This window comes from Sinohyriopsis cumingii, chromosome 4, assembly GCF_028554795.1.
Source record: "Sinohyriopsis cumingii isolate HCF-2022 chromosome 4, ASM2855479v2, whole genome shotgun sequence".
NCBI classification, from domain to species: domain Eukaryota; kingdom Metazoa; phylum Mollusca; class Bivalvia; order Unionida; family Unionidae; genus Sinohyriopsis; species Sinohyriopsis cumingii.
The window spans coordinates 125,499,995-125,519,952 of record NC_142964.1 but is presented as its reverse complement, the minus strand read 5'-3'; the positions used below and the strand labels follow the sequence as shown (position 1 = coordinate 125,519,952).

At 37.3% G+C, this 19,958-nt stretch overlaps 1 protein-coding gene across 1 annotated transcript in view; it reads left to right on the top strand.

Moving 5' to 3' along the window:
* The window catches only part of LOC149802047 (alpha-1-inhibitor 3-like), a 216,046-nt gene that overhangs the window by 22,707 nt on the left and 173,381 nt on the right, over nt 1-19,958 (top strand). Inside the window, exons 3-9 of the mRNA XM_089956451.1 lie at nt 905-1,084; nt 1,659-1,711; nt 2,214-2,286; nt 3,013-3,123; nt 8,783-8,867; nt 9,698-9,812; nt 11,611-11,725. Coding sequence (XP_089812577.1) covers nt 905-1,084; nt 1,659-1,711; nt 2,214-2,286; nt 3,013-3,123; nt 8,783-8,867; nt 9,698-9,812; nt 11,611-11,725 — 732 coding nt within the window. The remainder of the gene's footprint in view (nt 1-904; nt 1,085-1,658; nt 1,712-2,213; nt 2,287-3,012; nt 3,124-8,782; nt 8,868-9,697; nt 9,813-11,610; nt 11,726-19,958) is intronic.

The window sequence follows — 19,958 nt, the reverse complement described above, 5'->3', positions numbered from 1 at the left end:
CCAAAACTCTATTCCCCATGTTCAATTGCCTTTGTCCCTAGAATCGATATTTTTTTTCCATTGTTCGAATGCCTTTGACGCTAATCTCAATATTTCCTTTTTTTTCCTTTCTCCAATGTTAAATTCCATTGACGCTAATCTTACCCAGGGTTTTTTGCCCATGTTAAATTTCCATTGACGCTAATCTCGCCCAGGGTGGTTAATGTTAAATTTCCATTGACGCTAATCTCGCCCAGGGGGTGTTTTTAATGCTAATTCCCATTGACGCTAATCTCACCCCTTTCACTACTAATGTTGATGTTGTGTACTGAAAAATCTGCGCTCGTGTATTTAGTTTGGAATACATCATAAATTCGGTTACTTTGTTTCTTTTGGTATAGCTTTGTTTATATAATTAAGCCATGGGCAGAATGAGAAAATGAGCATATAATTAAAAGGTTGCTGCATTTGTATGGGAAAATATGAACTTGTTTTGTTGGGAGGATATACTGCGCTCCCAAGGTCGTGCAGTATATCCATCCGAAAAACTGGTTCATATTTTCCCATACAAATGCAGTAACCTATAAGTATGGTCCGCAAGGAAGATATGGTTTCTCATCATAGAAATGATTTCGCGTCACATGAGATAGGCATCCAATTTCATTTGCAATAATTTGACTTTAGATGAAACAGTAGAAGACTGACGAATGTAATGCACTCATTGTTGTAAAATTAATATGACGGGACGGTGTTCGGATGGATATACATATAGGTATATTATTAAAATCTCTCTATTTAAGCAGTGAAGGGAACAAACATATCCTAACTATGTGTTTGTGTTATAGTTTTTCTTTAATATCATAATCGTTGGATATCAGTGACAAACCAAAATTGTTCTTTGTTATGTAATTAAGCTTTATTTCAGACTGGAGCCAATGTGTCAACTTTGATGTTCCCTCCAAGGCTGATCAATACACTGCATCTGTCATAGTACAGATTGATGGAAAGAAACTTTTTACGCATGAGGAAAACGTGAATGTGTGGATGGCCAAGAACATCACACTCATACAGACAGACAAACCTCTGTATAAACCAGGACAGACAGGTTGGACATTTCATTGTAAATCGTACTCAAGTATTAATATTTCCTTTCGACTAAAGTTCTGAATATTAAATAGTGCATGTCATACACAGCCTTTTAATTTGTGATATTTATAATGTAGATTCAGACAATCTTCAAATTTTAAAGAAAGTTTCAAGTATGTTAACCAGTAAATCAAGCTCGACAATTAATTAGACCTTAATCCTTGATTAAAAATTTCAAGATATTGCCATTGTTTAGCATCCTTCATATACCTTAAGATTGGAAAAAAGAGGTTAAGATTTTAAACTTTTAATGTTGCGGACATAACATAAAGTCTAAGTTCGGGTTACTCCTTTGGATAAACATAGATGAAAAAAGAATATAGTCAACAAAATTTCTAAAAATGATACTATTTAAGTATTATTTGTTTAAGTTAAGACCACGTCTTGATCAAAAATGGAGTTGGCTGCTTGAATAATAAGAAAATGATATAATTTCAGCTGTACGTTAAAATTATTTCTTTACGGCTCTACAAATGCTGGCAGTAAATAGTTACTGAAATCCGTACTTAATTGTCAACTTTTATTTATTTCAGTCAAGTTTAGGATCCTTCGCATGGACTACAATTTATTACCACTAACAAATCCGGTAAGGCAAATCGTGCTTTGAATTTCCGTTTGAATATAAACAATACATAAATCAATCCAGATGTAAAAGGACCACTAATTAAGAAATTTCACATCATAAACTCCTTATTAGAAGTAAAACTGTCACCATAAACCATATTTTGTATTTTAAAAAAAAAATACATTTAGGACATAGGGTCTTCCATATAGGCAATTAGTTAATTGGTTTTATTATAGATATAGCTAAATGGCTAAATCTGAGTTTTGTCTTCTTTCTGACATGCATACATACAGAACGGAACGTGTTATCCCTGGATTCTACAAGAGAATGTTTGGTAACACCGGCATAATTAATATTTAATACTTATAATATTATCACACAGGTTACATAATTTGTGAACTCGTACTCTACGGAGGTACTCCGTATGATAGTAATATATATATATATATATATATATATATATATATATATATATATATATATATATATATATATATATATATACCATGAATTTATCTTTCAGTTTGAGCTGATTACCGTTGATAGTCCTGGAGGTGTGCGTGTTATGCAGTGGAAGAATGTTGATGCATCTAAAGGTGTGTAAATGCAGGGACAATTGTTATTGTTAAGAGTTAAAGCCACGTAACTTGATAAAAGTTATGTGATAGAAAACAATATCGTACATACTCGCTTATAAATTAAATACAACTGCAAACAACATAAACTGATCTGCCGTTACATAATGTTGATTATTCATAGCAAACTGCACAGACCCTGACCTACTGGTGCACTATGTACTTTGCATTTGGGCTCGACTTGCAAGCGAGTATATGAAGGTTTGATGCATGACATTAACATGGCTTTGACTGCTTCAGCAGGAAGTGTTACTTATCTCCGGATGTTTTGACTGAGGTGTTAAAAGTAAAAAAAATTAAGTGAACATTTTTAAAGGTTATTTATAGAGATCTCACAGTGGTCGGCACTTTTTTTACTCACATGTTCATCTGCAATAAAATAAACGGTTGTTACGATAAAATAAACGTTTGTTACGATAACGGCTACACTTACATATTTAATTGTTGGGAAATTGTAGATTTTGAAAAATAATATTGTTTGTTTTTGTAGTGAGAAAATTTTTAAAACATGAATTATTGCATTGTATGTTATATATGTAATAACTGTTGACTTCTCAGAAATTATATCGTGAATCTTATATTAAACCGTGGTAGTACTGGCATCCTTATATTTTTAGGATGTGTATAGATTTATTAATTTCATTTGTACTAATATTTATTGTGTGCATTTATCACTCTGATTGATAGGACTGGTCAGTCTTGAGATGAAATTGTCAGATGATCCAATACTTGGAACTTGGAACATTAAGATTCATGGAGCAGACGAAACATATCAGTCGTTTAAGGTGGATGAATATGGTAATAATTACTTTGTGTTGTCCGTTTTTCAACAGATATCGTCTGCATATTGTATGCATTTGATAAGTCATACGTTCTTTTCCTTTATATCTTATTTAATAAGTAGTTAATCAATTTTTGTTGATGGGCAACTAATGTATCATGTTCTGACAAAACTGAATGCCATTTTTGCTCAGATCAAGGAAACTTGTACCTACAAAAAGTAAATGAATTCCTATTGAACTGATACAACTTACTGTCTGATATAATTCCACCGATATACCTTGGATTAATTTTTATTAAAATCTCCATGTCTCTTTTGATTTTAACCAAGGGGAATGCTGACAGCTTTTTTTCATATAACAGGAGCCTGAAACTGAAGGTTCATGGTCAATATAGCATTCACATCCAGAAGTGATGCTGCATTGTGAAAACATCTCGGCCAACATTTTCGCTAGAACAAAAAGTGTAGACTTTTCATCTTTCCTGTTAATGGCGAGACGTAAAGATCACTTCTTCAGCAATGAAAGCGACCGTATCAATAATTTTATGTCATGTGTTAAGTTTTTGGAAATCTCAAACCTTCCACAACAGTGGATAGATTCAGCTGCTATTTTGTTCGGCTATTACTCTGTAGTTTCTAGCAGTTCCCCTCCCGTCAGCGTGGTAATGGCTATATTCACCTATTCCTCTATCGTCAGTACCGGATATAAAGGCCAAACATCAGCCGGCATTGTTCTTTATCTAGTCCAATCCAAGCCCTGTCTCAGTTCATATCCAGTATGACTTTTTTTGGTACTGTGATCTTCCGACATACCAAATCCAGGATCTAAAATGCAAATAAAATCCGTCACCAGATCGCTCTAATCCAAGTCGACTTTCTGTCACGGACACACAATGCAACTGCAACGACTTGGTCATCAAATATCCCACAATATCCAGTATCGGACCTATGAAGACAATAAGGACCCTCCCTGGCAGCAGGTCGGTCCAACAGCTTTCTTGATTCCGCTGTGACCCACTACTTACTTTAGGGTTTTTTTATTTTACGAATGCACGGTACACAACTCAGACTTTTCATGACGACTTTCGATGACACTCAAGCCAGTGAATGGGGTATAGTTTTTGATCATGGACTGACTCAGCCTCGTTTATCAACTCTAATTACCTGTTTTTCTGTCCAATGGTTGTTACCATTGTTGGTGGCTTGTTTTATTACTCCAGATTTCTGACTTCAAAGATGTACGCTTTCAAACCCGTAATGTTCTGCTTACTCTGGCATTGTCTGAGATTCACGAAGTCATTCAGATTAAGGCAGATTCTGATAACACACTAATAATTATTTACCCCTCAAACATTGAAAATCATGGATCAACAACCAAACATGCCAAAACGACTGCGCTTGCATGCTTCTAAACCCATGCCTTGTCGGTCGACCAGAACCAACTGCATTTCAATCACGATGGATTAGTTTCTCTTATGAAGGTCCCATGCTTCATTGCTAAGAACATGCTGCTGCTCATGGGACATTAGTCCTCCGTTTTGATTTTTTGGGGGACACGTCTACCAAAGAGCGTCTTCTGAACGCCATCAGCGCAATGAAGTGGTACTTGACGTATACTAAGTCCATCAGAGAGAGAGACAGAGAGACAGACAGACAGAGATCAGTTGTTCTCACCACCAAATGAAGGAAGAGAATATATTTCCGTTCAGGCACGTTCGTCGTGGATCTGTTGTGCTATCCACTCAGCCGACGAGGAATTAGTACATGCATTTCGGGCATATCTCAGCTTGTTAAGTTAGGGCACTTGACCCCATCATCATCCCATTCAAGCTGTGGGAAGGAAGTCTGATAGGATATTCTCTGGCTTCTGTCTCAGCGACTTTGTATCCCAAACGGTTTAATCTGACCTGGCGAGACTTGTATCAGAATTGCAACAGTCTACATTATCGGGTCAACAAGTAGCTTACTTTACTTCGGGTTGATTTGCCGGTAAGTATTATCAAAGAAAATAAAGTTTGCAACATTTTACTGATGGGTGCTAACCCTAGCGCCTATCTCACATGAGCTCCAAATTGTTTTTCAAACGTTGGAAACCGTTGCCAACGCAAACTAAAAAAAAGCAAACAGACGCGGTTAATGTCGTATTACTCGAGAGCGGAGTGTCTGTGAGATAGTGTACATTCTAAGATCAAGCTTGATACTGTAAATTCGTTTATTTTCACGAGTATAAATTTTCGTACTTTTGGGAAAAATGAATTTTTTTTGTATGTAGTTAAATTCGTGCACTTACAAATAGATCCATGTATTTCCACTCGAATACGACGATGGACACGTTTTAAGATGATACGATTTTGATTATGCCATGGAGGCTTATTGCAACAAAATCTGGACTGTTACAGTAAAATTAAATTAACATTTTTTTCTCCTTAGAAAACCACTAATTCAGGCACTAGCCTCTAACTGTTTGTACACCATATCATAATTATTACAGTCCAACTTGAGAGAGACACCGGTCGCAGTCCGACTATTATTGTTAGCGGACGGCAACCGTGCGAATAGTCTTTGTTAACTTTAGCACACGGCCGCCTTGCGAATTAGACACTATGGAATACTTTACTTTTTAGTGTCCTTTAGTCCGATCAATCGGTCACCAAAACTTTTATGGTAATGATGGACTATCTTATATGATATGTTTATATTATCTGGAATATTTTGTACTTGTCCCTAATGCATTATCCGGTTGCGGTGCGAATAGTCATTTCTGTCGTGGGCACATAGTGGTCCTGTGAATAGTGTTTCAAAAAAGTTGGTATACGGTTGCCGCGCGAGTGGACACTTTCCTTTGGAAAGAGATCGAATTATTTTCACAATACTGGGTAAGGACCTACCATTTAATTTTTGGGAAGGGTGACCTAGCGCTGAGATTTCCTGGTCTCTAAATAGCTTGAACAAATATCTTTGCTTAGGACTTGAAACTGACACAAGACAAATGATTTGGCTAGTTATACTACTGTAGCGGAATTCACTTGGCTACACTATTCCACGTTTCATTATCTCGCGTTCTTTCAGACAGGCTTTTATATTGGAGTAATACCCTGCTGTATCAGTCTGAGGACTGGCACTCCAGAATGTGACAGATTTCTACCCCAACGGGATACCGTCGTATTCCTGGCTTCTTGTAGACACGTGGTCCGTCTACTGGATCGCCGACTGATTCGTCGACTAAGTCGTCATCTGGGTAGGTGACTGTGTTGTCTTATGGGTCGAAAATGAGTCATTGACTGGGTCTTCTGTGTCGCCGACTAAGTCAACTAGTTCGTCTTCTGGGTCGCCGACTGAGTCGTGGTCTGCATTGTCGACCGAGTTGTTGTCGCGGCTCAGCACTCACTCAAGCTCAACAGAGAGACCAGTAGGGAGAAATGACGAGAGAAGAGATCTTCGGTTACTATCTGTATTCTTGCAAGGTGGTGATAACAATATTTCCGTGCTTTTTGAACGAGTCTTATAGAGTTTATATTCTCGTCGACGAAAGACTTGAGGACCGTCTATTTAGTACGTACTCATGGAGGGTGATGGGGCTTAACCCAAATGCATACGCTTGCTTTAATGTACGTACGCACTGGAAACAGTGCGTATGAAACCTCGATAATAATTTGTCTAATACGTAACCTGTTCGACTTGGTTCAGTCAGCGTTTGAATTTTAGCGAACACTAGACAAACTTTTTAAAGTTACGCAGCTTGTTTCTTTGATTCAGTCAGACATTCAACATCGGTGGACTATCTGTTTTATTAAGCACGTTGACATTAATAATCCTTGATCGTTTCTGCGTGAATTAAATATAGGCCGTTCTAAAGAATGGGGTGGTGGTGGTGTTGTGCATCAAGCGTATGTACGCAGGTAGGTGTGTGTGTGTAAAAAAGTATGCATGTGTAGGGGGGAGTGGTCAGAGTTTTGCGTACGTGCTAAATGTATGGCCATATACTATCCTTTTGAGATTCCCTGGTCTTGCCTTTTCCTGTTTAGCAAATTCCGGCCAAAGGCGTTTGCTCCGACTGGTTTGTTATACTGCTTCTCTTGAAAGAGGCGTCTTCACACCACTATAACCATTTCAACCAATATGACCCGTAGATTCAAAAGGCAGAATCACGTGACACAAAATTAAGACGCTACATAGCCATTCTTTGTCATAGCCACTAAATAAAAGAGTCTGCGATTTACTATCCAATATTGGATATCATCCCTACGCTGATCAACTATGAGGTCACGTCTGTATGTTAAGAGCAACAAATTAGTTCCCAACACGTGACCCAATTATTTCGTTAATTTTCACGACTTACTACAGTAAATCAAAATACATCTCTTGGAAGTAATGTTTACCTTAGCACAATTGTCGATGCTCACTGGCGCACATCCGTTATCAAATCTTCATTGTCGGAGGTGCGTATTTTTGTACGTTGTAAAACTCTTCAGTTCGGATGTAAGTAAATCTTACTTGTAGTTCGCAATCCCATAATGCCTAAATAGAAATGATCGGTTTTCAAAAAGAACCGGAACTTAGGAAGTTTGGCTACAAATCCCGCTAACATTTAAATCAGAACATTAATTTCAATGAAACTGCAGTTACTGTTCATGTGTTTTCACATTACATTACGATGTACTTTCAGCCTAACGTATTATGCATATTATCCCAACTGAAAACTCGATGTAAAAAAAACCCCGCAGATAGATTACTGGCTGTCCTTTTCTGGGTTTCTAGAACATTCCATTTCAATAAAAGCTGTCATCTGCTTTCATTATTTGCGATATCTAGTGTTAATGGTTGTGCGAAAAAGAAAATTGAACATGTGTTCAAAGAGATGCACCTAAATAATTTACGGAATTATTGAGATTATGAAAGATGATGAGCTACATGAAAATATGGCGATGGTGTAGCTGGAGAAAGTCCCATTGATTCGAAACGCTAACGATTTGATAGTGTTTGCCCCCACCCCCACCCCCCACCCGTGACAATCAGGTACGCTATTATAAACTGATGAATAAAATAACTAAGTCTTTTGCATTATCATATTCTTTATACTTTTTTAAATAGATAGGAAGGAACAAACAATACTGATTTTACTATAATAAATGTTAATTTCAATCCCTGATGCTCTGAGTTGTCCACAAAAAAGAGCTAATTATATCCATTATATGATTTGAAAACGTTTATCTTGAAAAAGTAATCTGCTTTGAAACAAATCTTCAAGCCTCAAGTCACCACTAAAATTAAAAAATCACTCAGTTATTTTGTTTAGTGTTTAAATTTGTTGCTTCTAATAATCATCAAAATTGGTCTCATGAAAAATAGAAAATTCATAGTAATAAGATCATGTGAGTATTATCTAAAAACATTTTACACCTAAACTTGTTTTATTTTGCTTTAGTGTAATTCTTTTCCCATAAGAGAACATTTAATTATTTTTAAATTTGTGTATTTTATTTGTGTTCTGATGCATGATAAGGATGCTCTTGTTGCCATGTTATGTCTTTCATTTTAAGTTTCCCTAATGAATACCATGGGTCCCTTTACTGATTCAAAGAAATAGCATTTTGAACAGGGGCACCATTTGGTTTTGATTTCATGAGATTTCATAATGGTATACTCAGTTCATTCATTTTTGTTTTTTTATTTCAGTGCTTCCAAAATTTGAAGTGAAAATTACGCCTCCTACATATCTACTGCTATCATCACCCACTATCAATGGAAAAGTTTGTGCAGAGTAAGAATCTAGTTCCATGAAGGGCTTTTTACCTTCACCAAACACCCGTATATACTTCTCACTTTCTTTTTTAATGTTAGTAGGTTACAGCATCCATTGATATAAGCAAGATTAAATATTTCTAGATTCAGTATTACAAAATGTTGCAAGGGGAATTACATGTTCAAATAGCATTTGCAGACTTGCCATTTAGATGTAAAAGTGGAAAATGATTGCATATACATGTAATTCATGAAATCATGTTACAATGATACACATATAGTATTGTCCCATAATTTTGAGTGAATAACATGCTTGATCAGCATACTTGACCATATTGCATTAGGTAAGGTTCAATTAGAAAAGAATCAGAAAGGATATTGTGGAAAATATGTCTAACGATGTCGGACAGAAGGATATTGTGGAAAATATGTCTAACGATGTCGGGCAGAAGGATATTGTGGAAAATATGTCTAACGATGTCGGGCAGAAGGATATTGTGGAAAATATGTCTAACGATGTCGGGCAGAAGGATATTGTGGAAAATATGTCTAACGATGTCGGGCAGAAGGATAATATGGAAAATATGTCTAACGATGTCTGGCAGAAGGATATTGTGGAAAATATGTCTAACGATGTCGGGCAGAAGGATATTGTGGAAAATATGTCTAACGATGTCGGGCAGAAGGATAATATGGAAAATATGTCTAACGATGTCGGGCAGAAGGATATTGTGGAAAATATGTCTAATTATGTAGAGCAGAAGTAACTTTTTTAGCATTCCTATTTATGAGAAATTGAATTAATATATCAAAGTAATTGTCTAATCCGAGTCATATTTTTGTATCTAGCTATACCTATGGTCAGCCAGTGAAAGGTTCCTTGACCATGAAAGTTTGCTTTGGCCCACATTATTATGGTTACAGCTACCCTGAGCAGCAGTGTGTTGACATCATAGAAACAAATGTAAGTTGATACATTAAACCCGTACTATAAAGTACCTCATTATGGTGTTGTCCTCCATAAAATAAGTATGGATTGTGAATCCCAATTTAGTAATGATTGAAACAAAAGTAAGTTTTTGCTCCCAAATGTCATCGCTATTCATTCTAATGCAAAAAGCTATTGCGACTTTAAGAGCAGAGCTCTTCAGAACATGATGTTATACAATAAACTTTGTCCATTTTCCATTAATTTGACATGTTAGTACCTCTTAAATTACGTACTCTGAATGGTTTAGATAATGATTTAGTGTGATCTATGATGGTAAGGAACGCAGAGACATCAGGGAAAAGCACATACCTAGTTAGGATGGGCTATAGCTTATTTCTAGATGTGTTAAAAGAGGACGTTAAAACTTTGTCCTGAGAGATGCAAAGCATGTGTGTTACTACCATACTATATAGTATACAAAAACATTAAAACTGCTGTTCGGCAGGGACCTAATAGCAGGAATGTACAAATCCCATAGCCTTTTGGGGGTATTTTCAAAAGTGGGCAAGTAAAATTGTCCATAGCCTTTTGGTGGCATTTTCAAAATTGGGCAAGTAAAATTGTCCATAGCCTTTTGGGGGTATTTTCAAAATTGGGCAAGTAAAATTGTCCAGAGCCTTTTGGGGGGATTTTCAAAATTGGGCAAGTAAACTTGTTCATCAAGTCAGATTCTCCAAGTTGCTAGGCTGGTACAAGTACTTTTTTCTGTTTTAAGTAGAGTTCAGGGAAGTGGTTTTTTGATCCCATAATCATATTATTGACCTATTTCTGGCCATTCAAGCCCTCATGGTATACTGAATGCTTGATTTTACCCATCTCCATGTATTTATTTACATCCTGTATCACACATATTATTGGTCATTGATAACTGTTGCCTGTGCTCATGGTTAATGTCTAAAATCCTAAACGTTCTATAAATTTCAATAGTTCCAAGTAATCTGAATAAGTTCCAAAGGTATTCCGAATGTTGTCTTATTGTATTGTCATACCAACAACACAGAAGAATCGCTAAGATATAAACCTAAATGTCCTTTAAATGACTTCACGGTAATTCCAATACAGCTATAAATCCAATTGTCCATTAAATTAATTTGAATTAGTTCCACGACAGCTGTTAATCCAAATGTCTTTAAATAAATGTTAAAGAACTGCAATTCCAATTAATGATTAAAATTAAATAAATGAATCAATCCTATCAATAAGTCTTATAAGACCAGTAATACTATTAAGAATGAATTATTCTGTACAATAATCCTTTTATATATACAATTCCAACAACTCATATCCTTGTTGGATTATGTGATGTTTAGCTGTACTATTAAGAAGAGCACTTCCTCCTCCACCACTTATACTGGCCACTATGTATAGCCTATCTCATACTGAGAAATGGCGTTTAATCCCAAATAAGAGAACGAGACTGCATATCATGCCATTATATTTTGAAATAAGTTTTATCAGACTATATTATAATAGGTAAAATCAGCAGGATATAAAGTTTGGGGCATAGTTTATATTGGTTATGTTCTTACTACATAAAACTGTTTAGAACCAATTACATGTACATGTTATCGGGCCCCATTGGGTCTTTTGATTATTGTGAAAATTAGATATTTATCTAAATATGCTGTTTATGTCATCGCCAGGTTATATGCAGATATTATGCAATCCTAATAAACTCTAGATTTTCCAGAAGCCAATGTCTCAATGTTATCATTCTTTTGTCTTTCCGTCAATACTGTTTGAATTTATGAAGTGGCTCTTTTTGTTTCAGTTTGATGGTTGTCATTCCGTATCTATTCCTTCCTCACAACTGAAACTGGGATTTAAAAATTATCCTGTCTGGGGTTCCTTGAAGATTAATGCCACAGTTCGTGAGGCAGCCACAGGTTTGTGGGAGCTATTGGAAATGTATGTAACACTGATAGCAGTCTTGTACAGCATGTGGATGCAGGTGTAAAGAAGGTGTTACTGTTTTACTGATGAAGAAATTAGGTGTCACAACTAGACTGCTGATAGCAGTCAAAGGAATTTGCTCCATAATGGGAGGTATTGGTAGTGGAATAGAGGGTAGGGTAGAAGGATCTATATATTATGTATTTCTGTACTGTACCCTCCACCCTGCCACTAATCCTTCCATTATGGCCATGATCCATGTGGTAACAAGCATGTAAAAGAAGGGCAAATAGAGGTAGGAAACATATAAGAAATGTCAGGGACCAACCATTTAATTTTCAGAGGGGGTGGCGGCTTGGGATTTTATTTCCAACTTGGAATTGTATTATATCAAAGATACCATTTTTTATAATTAAAATGATGGATATAATTAGTTCTGTTCCTACAAATCAGAACAAAAATACCATTTCTCATACATAATGTAAGGAAAACAGCATGCAGTACTGGTATTAAGCCCATCAATAGATGTAACACAAGAAAGACGGTTGTTGGTGCAGGTGTAGTGCTGGTTAGTAGCATAATGCAGCAAGTGTTCTAGAGATGGACCTGTAGCAATAGATAATAATTTAGAGAAAGGACGTTGCAAATTGTTTGTTATGGCAGGAAGCATAAATCCACAGTGTAATGCAGATGGACATTAAACAAGTTTATTAAGGTAGGAAACATCAATCAACCATATAATGCAGATGGTCAGTAAACAGGTTTATTATCAGTAGTATATAGGGGCACCCTAGCCTCAATGGGAATTAGCATTACAGACCCCCTTAACATGGAGAAAAATCGTGGGCAAACCTAGCCTCAAGTGGAATTGAACATGGAGAAAAATCGTGGGCAAACCTAGCCTCAAGGGAATTGAACATGGAGAAAAATCGTGGGCAACTCTAGCGTGAAGGGGAATTTAACATGGGAATAAATCAATACACACACATCCACACACACACACAACGTACGCGCGCAGACATACGCACACACACACACACACACACACACACACACAGAGGGAAGAGGAAAAAACAAACCCCAAATATACTATCAACACAGAAGGGAGATAATACAAACCCCAAATAAACTATCCACACAAACGTACGCGAACGCATACAAACCCCAAATATACTATCAACACAGAAGGGAGATAATACAAACCCCAAATAAACTATCCACACAAACGTACGCGAACGCATACAAACCCCAAATATACTATCCACACAACGTCGCTAACGCATACAAACCCCAAATATACTATCCACACTCGGGAGGAAGAAGAAAAAAACAACCAAATATACGATCTACACAACGTACGCGAACACATACACACACACACACACACCACAGAGGGAAGAAGAAGAAAACCATTATACACTATCCACACGGAGTGAAGAAATAACCCTTTATATATACTATCAACAGAGAGTGAAGAAAATAACCCATTATATTCCATCAACACAGAGTGAAGAAGAAAAAGTTTTTTGAAAGCACCTAAGCCCTCACCTGCAATGACCAACTCTACCAAACACCTACACCCCACCCCCCACTCCCAACACTACAAAACCCATTTAACCCGTTATTTTATGGCATCAGTGTGTGATTTAGGAAACATCAAGACACAAAAATGATGGATGAATAGACTGACTATTGTTTACCGACTTGCATGCCTAAAGAGCGTGCGTGAAGGAAAACATCCTTCCATTTCAATTCTAACTAAAACATGATCCAGAGGGATAGAGAGAGGTGAAAGAGCACAATTTCATAAAGTGTGAGTAAAAACAAAACACGCCATCCTTATTATACAATGTCAAGACCAAGAGACACTTACGTTTTCTTTCTGGTCTATTCTCTTTTAGAAGGTAGTACGAAATTTCACATCAGGGCCAACGCATCGGCTCACATTGTCAATTTTTCCATTTCTATGTCTTTACTGGCACAAGTTCTTCATCATCTTCAATGTCTTCTTCTTCTGAATCCCTCTTCTCTGTTTCGTCTTGTTTTTTGTTTCTTCTCTTTTCTCGTAGGGCACTCTGAATTCCAGTGTCCTTTCTCCTGACAACGATATTAGGTATCTTGACTTTTGTCTCTCTTTCTTAGACGAAGCAGGTATTCTGGAGACAAATACCCATTTACCTTTGCAGATATAGCAAACTTCATTAGCACTTACACACTTTCGTATGACTCTCATCAAATCAACGACCAAAAGAGTAAGTTTTGTTGCCACTTTCGCATGTGAATTATGCTTTCGTATGACTTTTAGCAAATATTTGACCAGCAGGTCGATCTGTGCTGACTCTTCCATCTTCTTGATCGTTTGAGAGCGGAATGAATACTCTGACGCTAAGACACTCTCCATATATACAGGGACCTGCTACCTATGAAACCTAGTCAAATGTAATTTTGCAATAAGATGAAATGATTTCATTGAGGAAGTAAAAGGCAATGATGTACCGTATCGCCTCACACAAAACCTGAAGTGTTAGTTCAAATCCGTGTCAGCAATTTCGAAGACGACATAACTGAGCTTTAATCAATGCTCTCCAATTATGCCACAAAACCACGAGTCCTGATTCACGCCAAAAGAAATTTCGTTCGGTCCATAAAAAATAGTATCACATCTGAGAAACGCAAAAACGAACTTCCAGAAAACTGAGAACGACGGCTTACACCTACAATGTAAATGTATGAGTTCAAGTAGTGCGTAAAACTTAGTCAAATTAAATTTTTATAGTCAAGACGAAACGATCTCTTTTCGAACAAGAAAGCAGACACCAAGCGACAATGGCGATCCGTGTCACACAACACTTTTCAAAATGTATATTATCAGAGGTTTGTTCTAGCGATCTGCACGGTTAAATTAAATGTTGATGTATTTTGCAAAAAGACGGACACAATTTCCATGGGATCGCCCATGGTACGATTGTTCGTGCATTAGTTTAATTTTTAAAAATATTTTTTATATAAATCGCCTATAGGATAGACCCCGTGAAGCATGGCCATTCTCGTCACTGTCTGAATAGCTACTCAAGTCAATTCGAAGCGAACGCGGTAAGAAAATAAGTATAGCCAATGAAATGGCTTACAACGGGTGATGCATTGTTTTGTTCTAGGACTGTGTGGCATAATAATCCCTATGTTCTTGCGTTGTTACCATTACAGTGCAGACAGACTGAAATGTGAACTTACAAGCCCTCTTTGTGTGTTGTACCATTTCCTCTTACCACATCAAAATACTGAGCGTCACAGTATTGGTTCGCGTTTTCAAGCTGACCATTTTTTTATATCTCACTTAAACATTTCGACATAAACACTCACACTCACATCGGTAGAGTCAGAACAGACGTGTTACAGTACTGAGGGGCATGTTATCTTTTTTTTTCAAACTAATAAATTTGGGGTTTGTATGAAGTAAAGAACTCAAGGATGATGACCCAATCTGTCTGTCTATTGATGCGTGTATTTACTTAAGAAGAAATATGACCTCTAAAACACAAAGAGATACGGCAAGCATGATTAGATTAAACACAACGATGTTTTCCTTCACGCCCGTGTAATTTAGAGTTTCAATCGTCTTTGAAGACAAACTTGGTATCCTTTTGTAGGGCTTTAAATAATAAAAAAAACCTGAAAAATCTTAAGCACTTTGCTATAGATAATTTCATCAACAGACTAAACAACATAAATACCGTTACAACAATAGAAAGCCTTAAATCTTCTATCAAAAAGAAATGCATGAAAAAAATTAAAGATTAACGATAACTAACCAATGAAACCGAATTTAACAAAGGCAATGACATGTGAAGAAATGCTGGAAAGGTAGGCGAATGTACTCTGTCATGCACCATCAACTTGAAAATAATTATAAACAGAGAGAAACCTGAATTCAAAATTCAGTTTTTTTTTTCTTCAAAATTATTTCGTTTCTTTTTTTTTTTCTTTTTTTTGGAACAAATCTAAGCACTAATATAGAGTGGAAAAGGGAAAATGCACATACAAGCTTTGATATTTCTGAAAAAATGAGGGGATATTCCTAACGTTCATAACCAACTATATATGCTTGGACTTGTCTGTGACTTATCCACAAAACAAGATGTACATATTTCTGGTCAAGCTGCAAGTGTGTGCGTGTTTTTGAAAATGGTAAAAATTGGATATACAATTTTCTCGTGACACTTATAAAGTGAAGAGTCTGTGCAAGTGTCAAAAGCCAAAGTCATATAAGTTTTGTATTTTGTACGGCTTGTAAAGATTTCCACTTTAGAAAATGTGAAGTATCACAAGTTATTATCACAAACAGAAGTGGAACATAGGGGCTTGCAAGAAAGAAAATAACCCAGACAGTTGGTGTCATCAAGAGTGCTAGAGACGGTACCCGAACTTGCTTGCTTGCTTACTTGAATTAAAGTGATTTTCGCTCTAATGGAGCATATATCACTGGTTTAATAACGCACCGCGTGATTTTTAATTACTCCTGGGGAAGGAAAGAGAGCCTCATCTCCCAGACTTTTATGTACTCACAGACTACTTTTAAATTTAGCCACTCAGGTGTAGGACTAACTAGTCCTTAACAACCTGACTGAAAGGCTTTAAACATGAGTGGGAATAGTCTCACCACACACTCATTTTTCTGTCCGAGCGTGGTAAAGGAGGAAAAAGGTGCTCAAAAAGACAGCCATGGGTGTTAAGTACTCAACAAAACGCTAGCCCGTACTTATTTCAAATCAAGACCCGTTTTTGCTAATGGACAGTAAAAAGTACCAATAATGTGTTAACCACTTGTGCAATTAGTTCAAATCTAACGGGTCTGTTAAATTTCCTACTTCCTAACATATCTATCTAATATTAGTACTTAGTGTACATAAAAATAGCCATACTGATCTTATTTAAATTATTATGTCTAAGAGACATATACCAGTTTGGTCACTGTTAGGTTTAAAAAGTTAAGTTTGTTGCGGTGTTCCAATGGGTCAAGTTTGTTTCGAGAATAGTTTAGTCAAGGAGGGATACCAAGCCAAATATGGTTCCCTAGTTAATAAAAAGCAATCTTTTGGAGCCCTAAAAATGGCTGTTTTTTTCTGTTAGAAGGTAACACGTCTCTCTTTTGCTTTCACGTTCTTTCCCGCACTCCTAGTCTCATGATTCTTGATATGCGTAGCCAGGATGGGCGGCAATGTAAGCAGCGGCTTCTACCAGTTGACTGAGGGGGTATCCAGTGTAGGTTAGTCTGTAGAATTGGGGAAGAACTCTGACCCTAATCCCCATTGAGAAGGTCTTGGTTTAAAGGTGTCTAGAGACTTGTAGGCAACGTATTGTATGGCTCTAATAAACTACCCTGCTTTGTTGACGTCATACAATGCTTGATCTAGTGCCATTTCGGTGTACTTCTCAACGAGGGTCAGCGTCCCCCTCCTCCTCCTCAACCGCCTCAATTTCCTCTTCTGGTTCTGATACTAATTCTTTAGTTGAGATAGATAGTTTCAAATCCGCTGCTATGGTGTCTGTCGCTGTTATTGTTGTTGTGGTTGTTCTTTCAGCTGAGATTGCCTGTAGTATCGGAGTGAGAAAAGAACGTTGTTGTTGTTGTAGGGTTTAACGCCATTTTTCAGCACGCGATAGGCTATACATGGCGGCCAGTATTAATGGTGGAGGAAGAACCCGGGAAAAAACCCGGAAAGAACCACCGACGCACGAGAAGCTACTGGCAAGCTTTCTCACATACCCACATTAGCCGAATCCGAGACTCGAACCCACGCAGACAAAGGTGAGATGACAGTGATCCGTAACGGAGAGCGCTTTAGACCACTCGGCCACTCGGGACCCCAGAAAAGAACGTAGTGCCTCCGATAATTACATCTGAGTTTGCCATACCGTTTGTCTAACATAATTGGCCCTTTGTTTTGCCACCACTCTTTCCGGGGCAGGTTGTTTGTTAGGTATAGTCGGCTGTTGACTAAATGTTATTTGTGTTCTCGAGGTGGGTGGAGTGCTAACTGGCTAGGTCTGCATTTCTTGCTCCCGCTACTGTTGCGTATATTTCTTCCCTCTACACCGAGTTCTGGGCCTAATTCTTTTAATTTCGTTGTACCCGAACTTACATTATCCATATTATCACCAACAAAAAAAACAAAAAAAAACGCATAAACCTAAAAGAAACACTCACTCACTTTTTTACAGAACATTACTATTTTTAAAATTTTGATAAGCGACGGAAACGAAGGACTTAGAGTCGCACTTTCTAACCAAGATAAAGAAATCATGTGCTGTTAGACTCACTTCTTTATTTTTTCTTCTAACTGACTAACATATCATAGGCAATGGAATGTTATTTCTTTTCGAGAGTATGGGGTAGCCCTGAATTTTTTTTTTTTGGAACATGAAGCTATGGCGATCGCTTACGTTATAAGATGGCGGCCTCCTCTGACGACAGGCTTTCTCACAGGATAAGGTCTGCTTCTTCGGAAAAGAGAAGAAGAACTCTTTGGTGTCGATACAACTGTTGACAAAGCCTCTGTCAGGTTCATGCTGCTGCTGTTGCTGCTCTCTCTGCTGTTTATGAAGTCTGTACTTCTCCATCCATTCTTCTTTCTCCTTCTTGAATTCCTCCTTGAAGAGCTCTTCTTTCAGGTCTTCAGTGACTTTTAGCATTCTCACATTTTCTATCTCTTCTGGCTTCGGTATCAGACTGTGTCTGACCCTATGCAAATTCACGTAGGCTTCGTTTAGCTTAGCTAGTTTGGAGCACATCTTTGTAGGAGGATGAGTTAACAATGGATGGGCAGACTGGAAACTTCCCCGGTTCTTAAAGTCAAAGCGCGGACGTGAAGGAAAACATTACTACACGGTTTTCTAGCCGGAACGTTCAAATAGTGTTATGGGAGGGATAGAGAGAAGTCAAAGAGCATGAATCAAGATTCCTATAGCCAAACAAACCACAAAGGTATTTTTTTCTTCAAAACACAACATTTTTTATTCATACTAACAAACAACTCTAACATTTTTTGTAACAATAATCCAACACTATAACATCAAACATTTTTTTCAAATACCAAACATATTTTTTCAATTCACACTCTACTTTAAACAGGGCTGACAACGTTGTGAATGAAATTGTGATTTCCACTGTTGGAAGTCATTAGGCCATTGATGGACACTACGTTTCCTAGTTAGAGACAAAAGATAAGCATACTGGTCACAAAACCATCGATGTACTTTCACATCGTTTCTAGAAGAATGACGAGGATCAAAATGAGTCACTAAATGTTCTAAAGAATAGCCCAGGCTGCAATGATGCAGAAAATACACACAGTACTGTCCACACACCAAGGAATATGTGCCATGTTATTTCACATTATTGAATCGTGTGGTCTGAGCATTTCTTCTCATAAAGTCAATGATATCGTCTTCCAAAGGGGGCAGTCCATAGGAATCAAAATATTCCACACATCCTTCTTGAGGAAAGTAGACGGCTACCCAGTGGGTTCCTGGGAGATGACTGTCGTCCGTGTTGATCACATAAGCTTGATGGTTTTGAGGTGTGCAATGAGGGAGTTCATCTTTAGCACAGACGACAGGATTCCAAGAAGCAGTGTACAAACTGTGGTTCAAAAGGTAATAAAGTTCTCAGGTATCCATTTTTTTTTATTTTCTTCTTCACAGGTAATGATAAGTGATCAATTCGAACCTGACTTTTTGCTTGAAAATGTCTGACAAGTAACCGTTTCTTCGCCTTGTCTCCCAACTCTGATCCAACAGAGCTTCGATGCGATGGATCTCTTGAGTTGTTAATGGAGGACAATAATGTTCACGCAAGCCTTTATACCACTGTTGTAACACGTCTTCTTCCGAGATGAGACTCCAAGCTTCGTCCAGATATTCGTCCAATTTTTCTTCTTGACTCAGCATCAGGCATTTATCGTGTTGAATTTGTCTGGGATGATCATTATGACATCCATAGCAATCTTTCTTGATCAATTCCTTAATTTTTTTTTCTGTCAAGACTATAGCATAACAGGAAACTAAATGTGATTCTTTTTCTGGCCATCTAGACTTCATCATGATGACTTCTTCGTCTTTGTCTTGGGGTTCTCCTTCCTCAGGATCTTCACATTCCATGTCCAAAGAATCCCTACTATACAAACATTGATAAAAGTCTTCTATGACTTCTAATAGTCTAGAATGACT